The 13,074-nt window shown below is 38.7% G+C and overlaps 1 protein-coding gene across 1 annotated transcript in view; it reads left to right on the forward strand.

Annotated features, from left to right (window-relative positions):
* The window catches only part of LOC124775299, a 30,948-nt gene extending 18,844 nt beyond the window's left edge, over positions 1-12,104 (forward strand). Inside the window, exon 3 of the mRNA XM_047250136.1 lies at positions 11,951-12,104. Within this exon, the coding sequence (XP_047106092.1) occupies positions 11,951-12,104 (154 nt within the window). The remainder of the gene's footprint in view (positions 1-11,950) is intronic.
* The last annotated feature ends 970 nt before the right edge of the window (positions 12,105-13,074 follow it).

Here is a 13,074-nt window from a genome sequence, read left to right on the forward strand (position 1 = left end):
ATTGATATAACTCACTTGTATCCCCAGAATTGAATAAAAAACAGTTTCATAAAGTAAGCTTCTACGCACAGGGGTAGATAAATGAAAAAAAAATCAAATAAAATAAAAACAATGGAGTTTGGAACTCAGGAAGCAAAATTAAGATGTTGCGACGCTAATCACTGTTCCACCATATCGTCTGAGGATATCACGTGGTAAAAAGCATATACAGTATGTCTAAAATACCCCCAAAACTTTTTTCCAGAAACGGTCGAGTATCAATGGATAAGCCGAGACACGTGTTCGCTTATTTTTACTCCTCTTCCATTGTAAGTTTGTGGGAAATAAGATGAAGGCTCTTGCTGTGTTCTCTTCGTAAGTAAAATTCCGAACATTAAAGAAATACACTCGCGACATTGTAACAATGCACTATGAGTAAGAATGCCTGACAAAAGAAATGATACATGAACTAAACTGACCAATGAAAATTTGTAACACAATGACTGTAAATGATCTTAATGTGTGGTAACAGTGATGTTAAACTGGCCCTGACAAACGTTCACGACTTGACCGTGTGCAGCGCAAACTCGGTACTGCTCGAAAGTTGTAAACGTTAGAACGCAGCGTAGCAGCAAACCGGCTTAAGAAAACTTGGCCCGAAAGGGAAGCTAGGAAAAGTAGCACATCACACTTAAAGCCTTGAGTAACTGTGTTTCGCTAAGTACAATGCGGCAACACACGATAAAGAAAAGTTTATTAAGAAGACGGGGGATGAAACTGCACCACTGAATGATACAGAAGAGAATATAATTTGAAAGCTATATTATAAAACTTACTTTCATCAGTTAAAACAATCTTCATAAAATTCACTTCTTATATAAACAAGTTCATGAAATGCTGCAGGAGTAGTCAGTCTATAACTCTTAATCCAAGGCATGTGAGCAGATACTTTTGGTTAATCTAGTCTCAACAATCTAATTAACCAATTCAAATCACTAAAGAAAATCACACAGAAAATTTACCGTTCTCAAACACACAAAAAATTAAGCACGAGCAAGTAATGCAGCGACAATGTTATCTCATTATACTCATGTATCTAAACTCAATCTTCACCAAAATATATTTCTAAAAATAAACTTCATCTGCCTTTGCATCTGTATGTTGTGCTAGTTATTGCCAGACCGCTCAGCGGTATGACGAACACCAGACTCACTCAATATTCTCTGATGCTATATTGCAACGGTAGCATTCATCTTACGCTAGGTGAGGAGAACCCTATGTCATAAGAGACGTAACGCTACGTCATCGCCACGTAAATAACCTAAATCGACTGCATGTGTACGTACATCAATCTTTGCAGTTGTACCGATAATGTCAAAGCTAAATGTAAATACATGTGTACAAACGAAGTGACAGGAGTTGTGTGGTATGCTTATCCCAGTTACATTGATTATTAAGCTGTAATTCCAACAATTTGGGATGTTATCCTGTATTTCATGAACATAATTGTCTGAATGAACGAAGGAACCGTAATGAAAGTAAAAAAAGCTTGTAATTTTTTTAATTCGATGAATCGAGCATAAATCGTGTGGGGAGAAATCTGAAATAATTAATAAGCTGCAGTCCAAAGAATGTGGGCTGTTGTGTGTTTCATGAACATAAAGAATATCTGAATGAAGGAATCATAACCATAACGAAAATTAAGAGTGTGTACTCATTTTTTAATCCGATTAATCATGCAAAAATTATGTGGATGAAAACGTGAGTTAGGGAAAAATTAGTTTCGTATTTTTATAAAGGCCAATGAATTGTACACAACTCATGTGGGCAGAAACGTTAAACTAAGAAATTGAAGTGGTTCCGAAGATAATTCAGTGTTGCTGCAAATGCACACAAAGAAATAACCATGTAGATTCAAGACGCACACAGCAGTCGATATATATACAGAATGCACACAACAGTCGACAGGACAACTCGTGAAACCCATGATGAAACAATACGACTGACAACCAAAGATCACATTCCTACTACTCAGAACGTCTGTAACGTAACATATCGACTATTAAGATTTGTATGAAGACCATCCCGTGTACAAATAACTGCGGTTCATTACACGTAAAGAGAACTGACTACTCTCATGAAATACCAAAACACTGGTATGTGCATGCCTTGGCAGTCCTAGTCTACGCATACCTATGTCGGTGGTCATAGCATTCTTTCTTTCCTTATTTGCTTTTTGTTTATAAGTACGTGTATTTTAAGTTTCTCTTAATTAAATGTATATGTGCCTATCATTATCTATAATTGAGGAAACGCTTCTTATGTCCTGGTGACATGATTTTGGTATTCGGAGCGTCCACTGGATCTTAAAAACTGAAAGTTAAGCAGTAGCCTTTTAGATATCCGATGTACTATCCCATTGACTTTAGTCCACAACTTTTGTTTGAAGTCTCTCTCTGCGTGAAAAAGGGGCATCTGGTAACGACACGATCAACGGAATCTTCCTCTCCACATTCAGATGTATTGCTACATCCCACTCGATGTAGATGTTTGGGATACAGACTGTTACCTGTTAACTGGTGCACCATACCTCGACTAGGGCAATGTCGCGCAGTTCCTCGTGCTTGGAAATATGCTGTAAAAAAAGCCTTGCAGTGCTCCTAGTGTCCCTTTCAGATTGCCATTCACCTAACTTCATGCTCCCTGTGTGTCTTATCAGTAATATGCGTTCCTGTGATCTCTAACAAACGTTCATATTCCTCAAGCCTCAACCAATACAGTGCTGCCATGTAACGTATCACGATGTACATTGGACATAACCCAAGTATCATCAGGTAGCCGTTTACAGATGTAGTGACAAAGACACCGGTGAGCCGCAAAACTACACTCCGCCGAATTCGTCGCAGTCTTGTTTTTTAGCTGCCCAGTCTAAGGCGACGCCCAGACGCTGGCACTTAGGTGCCACAATGACGTAGAAGATCGCTTCGTGATTTTACGCATAACTTTGGCCGCTTTCTGAGTAACTGATTTGGTGTGTTCTAGAAAGTTTTTCTCGTCTAGAAGAGTGCCTAAATATCTGCGAACAGTGCAACATTTTACAGGAATTCCGTCGAGCCTCGGGGAAGGATTTCTGGCAAGGTAAACTCTTCCCTTCAGAAGTATTTATGTTGTTGTGAACAGCTATAGTCAGTTTGTCGCTCTTACACCAATGCTGCAGCTAAGCAAGTACATCATTCGTTTTTCCCTCAAGTCTCGCCCTGGAGTCTGCAGACGCAACTATTAGGATGTCATCTGCGTATGCAACAATTTCCTCAGTAGCATATGCTCCGTCTAACAGATGTAATAGGAGTTCCATACAAAGATCACAGAACAGTGGACCACTTATGGAGCCTTGAGGACAGCCCTTGGTAGGCTTTTAGATTATTTTGCTCTATCACGCAAGCCACTGGACGCTACGTCTACTACAATGTACAAAAGCCATATCCGCAGGAAAATGGAACTTATTATTTCTACTGTATGGTTCTTGCAAACGGACTATACCAATACTCAGCTCGTCAATTAGTTTCTGTATTTGTCATTGCCAGTTTACTTCGAGCAGCATTTGTTTCTAGTATCTTCTCCTTTCACGTGTTTAGATTGTGAACAAAGCTTTTCTGAGAGGGGAGAGCAGAGTTAGCGAAAACTCGTCCCTACGTTTGTACAAAATCACGTACAAATACTCAATATCGAATGGCTCATTTCTTCTCGTGAACGCCTGCCGTAAAATTTCACGTAATGGTTTAATCTCTGTTGGCAGATTATTTACTCTCAAAAGAATCCTGTTTGTGCCACTGGTGTAGGATACGCAACAGATTTTCCTGTACGATGCCCAGCTCTGATTATGTGTCTAAGAGCAACCTGCAGTACACTGGGGTCCTCCAGACGACGTAACTGGACAGCAGCTTATAAATTATAATTAATTTTGTGTGTGCGGCTGAAAATCATTTTTAGTAGGACTCGAAACGCAATTTTTTTTGTATTTGATAGGACAACCTTACTTTCACTGCACTTCACTATTTTGCCGTTCTTATACTCATCAGTATTATCGCGGTCACCACACTCAACGCGGAAATAGGTGAGGCTCTGCAACTGAGGTTGAAGCTGCGTGGTTGTCTACTGCTACTACAGATGCAGTGTCGATGTTACCACGATCATCACCGTCTTTATCATACCCTTCGGCAGGAGTTCCACGTGGATGCATTCTCGGGGTTGGACAGAAGACAAGTCGGGAAGCCTCCCGCTTTAAGCGTTGCTGCACCAGGAACATCCCGTCCTTCAGCAGCCCCTGCAACTTAGGTTGCTGCAAATGTTCCCAATATGGTCTCTCCGTGAACGAAGTTCACGATCTTCACTTAGTGTGATTTCGCATGTGATGAGGAACTGCCTTCTTGGCTCGAGGACAGGTCGTTATGGGTTGTACTGCCTGTGTTAAAGCTTCTTGAATGTTAAGCTTCACATGTACAAAATTGCTGTAGCTAAAGTTCATTAATCATGCAACAAATCTTTGTCTGCGTGTATTACCCATTTAAGAGTCTAAGTTCCGTTGCAACTACTGTCTCTAGTCTTTTCTGAAGTACCATGTCGTCTCTGGCAATACACCCCCAAGCTGCTGACACCACGCTATGGCACGACCCAAATTCCTGGTTACTGTCGATGATGACTTGTTCTTTTGTTTCCTGTGCAACGTATCTTCTGTTCCTTGATTTACATAGTTTTGATATAGAACTGACTACTCTGCTTGTATTCCAGATGGATCCATAGTCTGTCCTAGCTATTTCACGTTCTAAAAGCATTGCATAAGCTGCACAGTCTTTTCCATGGGGGGTCTCATTTTCTATCCTTGTTGCGACAAGGGATGCAGGCAGGTTTCTCGTTGATTTTTGTGCGCACACGTTCCTGATGGCGGCCTGCTCCACAGTTAGAGCACACTCTTCCTTGAACTTAGAGCTTCTTGGTGTGACCTAAGTCACAGCATTTATAGCTTTTTGTACGTCCACATGATTATTCATTCCTAAAGCACGGAAACAAACATACACCTTTTGTTTCTGCGTCAGAAACTTACGAACGCGAGGAGTGACTTCCATTACGTGACTGACATAGGTTTTCTCTCGGGGTCCGGTGCAGAATATCTTACATCTTCTAAACTGCTTCTTTTACATGTGCCTAGACTAGTTACTCAAAAATATCTTAGAGAAGTTCATTGTCGTCCACTTCCTTGGGCCAGTTGTACACAGTTAGTAGATGCCTCTTCTTTTTCGATAGTTCACATTTAATGCTTTCTGTTGAAGCTTTCTGAATTAAACATTTTCCTTTTCCACTATGACAGCGCTATTGGTTGTCCGGATTGATTTGATCCTAATCTTGTCTCTCTTGGAATTTGTTGCTTCGGTAAGTTTCTTCCTTACATCTTTGGCATCCTTCTTCTCGGTGGACCTAAGAAAGTGTCCGCTAGTTTTCTTGTTCGCTTATTTCTGTATCTTAGCTGTTGTATTTAGCTTTGGGTTTTGCGAAGCTGCGATGGCATCATATGAATGAACAGATATAGTCGCTTTTTCTATCTGGATAGGAGGTCTTAAACTTCGCAAGCGATTTAAATATTGAACACCATCCTTTGTTTAGAATTAATGTTTTTTTATGCAGTACAGTACAAAATTATCACAGTAGCCAAACAGTTTCTAATCTCTGCAGTCATCGCTTCATGTTTAGATTCTTGACTTCCTCTTCAGAATTTTAAGTTCTTTATTGAACTCCGCCTTATAATGACATTTACTGCGACAATAGTAGCACTCAGCATTATTTCTGTTCATGGAAGCTTTGCCTGAAGTACTTTGTGAACACTGCCTTCTAGCCTTTGTTATTAACCTCAACAGCAGCGAATGCAGTTGCCATTCCTTCAGTCTGTGACAAACGTTGCCATTCTTTCAGTAACTTTGCTATTAAATTGTCGAAAGAATGCCATATTTGACACAGGAGTCCCAACCAGTTACAAACGAACCATATTTCGTCTGAAGTCCATCTACATCTTCAGCTGTCTTGTCTGGATTTCCCACTAGTTCACCAACATTAGAATGTGACTATGCTTGTATTTAAACTTAATATGTTGCCCAAATATTTCACAATGCGATATTCTTTAGTAAAACACATATTGTCTCTATTATTATTATCTTTCTTTCTTTTCTCAGACGTTATGTCTGGTCAAAAATGGGAAGTGACGCGGACCTTGATAAGCGTGACTTCCTTTTAACTGTACGGTATATGTTACATTGCATTTAGGAACTTTCGGGTAATTGAACGTGTATCAATAATTACAGATTTCTGTAGTTGTATATACAAGTTTGGATTTAGCTGTATTGCGTTGATGTACTGGTGGATATTGTGTGGTATGACTTCTGTAGTTGATAGTATAATTGGTATGTCAACTTTATCCTGATGCCACATGTCTACATCTACATTTGTACTCCGCAAGCCACCCAACGGTGTGGCGGAGGGCACTTTACGTGCCACGGTCATTACCTCCCTTTTCTGTTCCAGTCGCGTATGGTTCGCGGGAAGAACGACTGTCTGAAAGCCTCCGTGCGCGCTCGAATCTCTCTAATTTTACATTCGTGATCTCCTCGGGAGGTATAAGTAGGGGCAACATATTCGATACCTCATCCAGAAACGCACCCTCTCGAAACCTGGCGAGCAAGCTACACCGCGATGCAGAGCGCCTCTCTTGAAGAGTCTGCCACTTGAGTTTGCTAAACATCTCCGTAACGCTATCACGGTTACCAAATAACCCTGTGACGAAACGCGCCGCTCTTCTTTCGATCTTCTCTGTCTCCTCCGTCAACCCGATCTGGTACGGATCCCACACTGATGAGCAATACTCAAGTATAGGTCGAACGAGTGTTTTGTAAGCCACCTCCTTTGTTGATGGACTACATTTTCTAAGGACTCTCCCAATGAATCTCAACCTGGTACCCGCCTTACCAACAATTAATTTTATATGATCATTCCACTTCAAATCGTTCTGCACGCATACTCCCAGATATGTATTCGCAATACATTACATTTGTCTATGTTAAGGGTCAATTGCCACTCCCTGCACCAAGTGCCTATCCGCTGCAGATCTTCCTGCATTTCGCTACAATTTTCTAATGCTGCAACTTCTCTGTATACTACAGCATCATCCGCGAAAAGCTTGACTTCCTCAGCCAGTTGGATGTATTTTTCATCATAATTATTATTATTATTTCTTTACTTTCTCAGACGTTAAGTCTGGTTAAAAATGGAAAGTGACGCGGACCTTGATCAAGCGTCACTTCCTTTTAACTGCATGGTATGTATTATATTGCATTTAAGAACTTTCGGGTAATTGAACATGTATCAATAATTACAGATTTCTGTAGCTGTATATATAAGTTTGGATATAGCTGTATTGCATTGATGTACTGGTGGATATTGTGTGGTATGACTCCTGTAGTTGATAGTATAATTGGTATAATGTCAACTTTATCCTGATGCCACATGTCCTTGACTTCCTCAGCCAGTTGGATGTATTTTTCCATTTTTTCTCGTTTTCATTTGTGTATTTGTTGTATTGGGTACGGATATTTCGATTAGTTGTGTTAATTTCTTTTTATTGGTGAGTATGATGTCAGGTTTGTTGTGGTGTTGTTTTATGTTATAATGGTTGTGTTCCAGTATAATTTGTATTCATCATTCTCCAGTACATTTTGTGGTGCATACTTGTATGTGGGAAAGTGTTGTTTTATTAGTTTATATTGTATGGCAAGTTGTTGGTGAATTATTTTTGCTACATTGTCATGTCTTCTGGGGTATTCTGCGTTTGCTAGTATTGTACATCCGCTTGTGATGTGATCTACTGTTTCTATTTGTTGTTTGCAAAGTCTGCATTTATCTTTTGTGGTACTGGGATCTTTAATAATATGCTTGCTGTAATATCTGGTGTTTATTGTTTGATCCTGTATTGCAATCATGAATCCTTCCGTCTCACTGTATATATTGCCTTTTCTTAGCCATGGGTTGGATGCGTCTTGATCGATGTGTGGCTGTGTTAGATGAGACGGGTGCTTGCCATGTAGTGTTTTCTTTTTCCAATTTACTTTCTTCGTATCTGTTGATGTTATGTTATCTAAAGGGTTGTAGAAGTGGTTATGAAGTTGCAGTGGTGTAGCCGATGTATTTATATGAGTGATTGCTTTGTGTATTTTGCTAGTTTCTGCTCGTTCTATAAATAATTCTCTTAAATTGTCTACCTGTCCATAATGTAGGTTTTTTATGTTGATAAATCCCCTTCCTCCTTCCTTTCTGCTTAATGTGAATCTTTCTGTTGCTGAATGTATGTGATGTATTCTATATTTGTGGCATTGTGATCGTGTAAATGTATTGAGCGCTTCTAGGTCTGTGTTACTCCATTTCACTACTCCAAATGAGTAGGTGAATATTGGTATAGCATAAGTATTTATAGCTTTTGTCTTGTTTCTTGCTGTCAATTCTGTTTTCTGTATTTTTGTTAGTCTTTGTCTATATTTTTCCTTTAGTTCTTCTTTAATATTTGTCTTATCTATTCCTATTTTTTGTCTGTATCCTAGACATTTATAGGCATCTGTTTTTCATCGCTTCTATGCAGTCGCTGTGGTTATCCAGTATGTAATCTTATTGTTTAGTGTGTTTTCCCTTGACTATGCTATTTTTCTTACATTTGTCTGTTCCAAAAGCCATATTTATATCATTGCTGAATACTTCTGTTATCTTTAGTAATTGGTTGAGTTGTTGATTTGTTGCTGCCAGTAGTTTTAGATCATCCATGTATAGCAAATGTGTGATTTTGTGTGGGTATGTTCCAGTAATATTGTATCCATAATTTGTATTATTTAGCATGTTGGATAGTGGGTCCAGGGCAAGGCAGAACCAGAAAGGACTTAATGAGTCTCCTTGGTATATTATACCTTAATCTGTATTGGCTGTGATGTGATATTATTTGAATTTATTTGGATGTTAAGTGTGGTTTTCCAATTTTTCATTACTATGTTTAGGAACTGTATCAATTTAGGATCCACTTTGTATATTTCCAATATTTGTAGTAACCATGAGTGGAGTACACTATCAAAAGCTTTTTGGTAATCAATGTATGCATAGTGTAGTGACCTTTGTTTAGTTTTAGCTTGATATGTCACCTCTGCATCTATTATCAGTTGCTCTTTACATCCTCATGCTCCTTTGCAGCAGCCTTTTTGTTCTTCATTTATAATTTTGTTCTATGTGTCATTAATTTCCGTGTAATGACTGAAGTTAATATTTTGTATATTGTTGGTAGGCATGTTTTGGGCGATATTTTGCTGTGTCTGCTGTGTCTGCTTGATCTTTAGGTTTCAGACAAGTTATTCCATGTGTAAGTGTATCAGGGAATGTGTATGGGTCTGCAATGTAACTGTTAAATAATTTAGTTAGATGTGAATGTGTTGAGGTGAACTTCTTTAGCCAGAAATTTGCTATTTTATCTTTTGTCAGTAGAATTAATTGCTTGGGTGACTTCATGTTGCAAAATTATCACTTCAGGCATTTGTGGTATCATCTTGTGTCTTTCTGCTTGTATCCACTGTGCGTGCCTGTTATGTTGTACTGGGTTTGACCATATGTTGCTCCAGAAGTGTTCCATGTCTGTTATGTTTGGTGGATTGTCTATTTTAATGTGTGTGTCATCTACTGTCTGGTAAAATTTCTTTTTGTTTGTGTTGAATGTTTGGTTTTGTTTCCTTCTATTTTCACTTTTTTTGTATCTTCTAAGTCGTTTGGACAATGCTTGTAATTTCTGTTTCTTTTCATCTAATTGCTCTATCGCTTCTTGTTGTGAGATTTTACCTAACCTTTTTCGTTTTTTTTCTGACATTTCATTTCTTATAAAATTTGTTGGTTGGTTCTGATCTCTGCCTAGTGTGTATGTTTAGTGTAGTGAGTGCTCCTATATAAACCAGTAGTTGTAACTCTTCCATAGTTGTGTTTTCATTTATTTTGTTGTGTATGATTGTGTTGATAGTTTTTATTGTTGTTTCGACTTGTGGGTTATTTGGCGGTCTTTGCAAGAATGGTTTAATGTCTGTATTTGTGTCTTTGTATTCTATATATGTCAGCTGAAATTTTTCTTCTATATCTAACATGTGTGTCACTTCGTGTTCTATTTGTGCTTGTTCTGGTGGCTGTCTTAAGATTTTGTTTTCCTCTGATTGTTTAATTGATGCGTGTTGTTCTTTGTTTGTTTGCTCTGGGATGTTTGAATCCATTACTGTATTTTCTTCTTCTGATTGCACATTATTTAGTTCCAGTATTTGTTGTACTTGTTGTTTGATGTTTTCTAATTCTGACTGGGGTATCCTGTTATTTTTGATTATTACACGGATCTGATCAGCTAGTCGTTGTTCTGTTAAAAATTTTAATTCTGGGTATCTGGTAATAAATGTTGTGTATACTTATGATCTGTATCCAGTTGTGTTGGTTCCTAGGTTTGTTGCTTGGTAATAACAGGACATGAGGTGTCGATTAACTTCATCTGACCATCTCATCCTCTGTCTTTGTTTTCCTTCTAGGGTGGTTGCAGGAAGCATATCCTGCAAAACACCTCTATTTGGATTTAAATCATTTTCCAGTTGGCTAGCAGTGTCGTTACCATTGTGGGCGGGCATAGGGTTCAAGCGTCGTCCCAGACAATGACGGCGCTTGTCCGTGGCTTCTTTAGTTCTGTCCTGAACCTATTATTATTATTATTATTATTATTATTATTATTATTATTATTCGCGTATGGATCCAATAGGACCACGCGAGGTACAATCCGTCAATGTCGCTTTTGATGGTTTGCCTTCCTTTGTGTCACATTTGTTTAATCCTTCCAGAAAGAAGTCTCTTTCATCAGACCACAATGTTCCAACCAGTTTTCTAATTTCCCTCTGGCCAACTTCCCAATCAAATATCTTTTGTCTGAATGTTTTTCTATCTGTAACGTGATGTTACTTTATTTATTACAGGTGGTTGCTCGTGAATAATTATCTTAAGTCGACTCCACATAACATTTTCTGTAGCACACGACATGAGCTGGTAGGTGGTCGGATTCCAAAGCAGACGAAATAAGCATGGCTCAAGTTCCGTGCGTTTCTGCCTTCAACTAGCCTTACTTTACTTGATTAAACAATGTCCAGCAATTTCTCAGCGCAGAAGATAATTTCCCTTTAATAGTTCCATAATTGAAAATTACCTCCATCTAATTTCTGGATTCTGAAAAAGTTAGTTACATCTTTTAGATTTTCACTTTCCAAGTGAAAAGGTTAGATGTAATTTAACTCACTTCAAAAGACTAGATTGACGTGGAGAAAAATAAGACCTTACCTCAGTACATAATTGTATTCCAGGGTCCGTAACTGGTCGACTGTAATAAAGGCAAAACAGTTTGTGATCAAATTTTATTTCTTGTATAAAAGAAGGCACTCTGCAATCAACAATAACAGAAAAAGTATGCAATGGAATAAGACCATGTAGTGCTAAGGATATAAATGCATCAGACTTAGTAAAGAAAACGTTGACCTACATTCATAGTAAGGTAATCAGCTCAAGAAGATATACTATACAATAATTTCGTTTGCTTCGTACAAAAGTTTCACCAAGAACCCATAGCTGAACCAGTTAACTTTGTTTCAGATCTAAAGATTGTCTCAGTATTAAAGAATTCTCGTCCACGCAGTGACTACTTCAATCATATTTAGCACTCTGCAAATCGATGAAATATAGGATGTAAAATTGCCGAAAAAATATTCACATGTGATTTTGTGGCGTCTATAGCAGTATTATCTAACCAATTACTGAAGTGCTGTTGCGAACGTCGAATGAGCTAGGACATCTAATCACGACAATCATAATGTAATGCCTCTCTGTTTCACAGGCGTTCCCTTGGAAACATTTATAAGCTAATGGCGCCCAGCGGAGATGCTCTGTTCACGCTCATTGCGCACACTCACCTCTACACGGTTTACTACCAGATGGCGCAGGAATCTGACTGGAAAGACTCGATGCTGGTAATAGAAAAATTTGTTTGAATTGCTCTTAAAGTTATAAAAACATATTACACGAAGATGAAACATTACAACAATACGATAATGATCGAAGCAGAAGAAATGAATTAAAGTTTGGGCACTGGCCGGGACTCGAACCCGGATCTTCTTGCTTGCTAGGCAGAAATGCTAAGCATTACACAGCCACAGAACGATGGTCAACATTGCTGCACGAACTATACCCAAGTTCAGTGCCCTCCCCAACACAAACTTCAATTCATATCTTCTGCTTGTTTTCCCTTACATTGTCACTTCTGCCAGGACACTCCAATATTGGAATAGCACCCCAGCGTTAGACGTAGTGGTAAAGTCCTGTACCATAGAAGATCTTATAGATCTTATAATTGTTTCCCTGAGACATTAAAGCCTCTTCGTTATCTTTCCCATTACATCCAACGCTGGGGTGCTATTCCAATATCAGAGTGCCCTGGCAGTAATGACAATGTGAGGGAAAATAAACAGAAGATATGGATTGTAGTTTGTGTTGGGGAGGGCACTCAACTTGGATGGTTCGTGCAGCAATGTTGACCATCGTGCTGTGGTGCTGTAATGGTTAGAATTTTTGCCTAGCTAGCAAGAAGACCCGGACAACAGCTATTTCGGTTCTGCGGTGATGCATTGTATCCAGATATACTTCATTATTTGTACTATTTTGTTTAGGATACTAGCATTACTTAGTGAAAAGAACCAACTACTCATAGAAAGAAATGGTTTCCTTTACTATGTGCTTTATAAAATTTATACTCTCCTCTCTGCTTCTATAATATGACATTATTTTTGCTTTCTTCTTCAGTTTACCTTCAGTTTGTAGTATACGTAAAAATTTCTCCCACTTCTGCTCCATTTGCCATGCTGATGTTTCCTCTCATACTGTCCCACCTAACAGTGCTGGCTCGAGGTAGATATCAAACATGCAGGCACATAGAGCCTGTAGCACCACAAAGTGCATCACATA

This window comes from Schistocerca piceifrons, chromosome 2, assembly GCF_021461385.2.
Source record: "Schistocerca piceifrons isolate TAMUIC-IGC-003096 chromosome 2, iqSchPice1.1, whole genome shotgun sequence".
Classification (NCBI taxonomy): Eukaryota; Metazoa; Arthropoda; class Insecta; order Orthoptera; family Acrididae; genus Schistocerca; species Schistocerca piceifrons.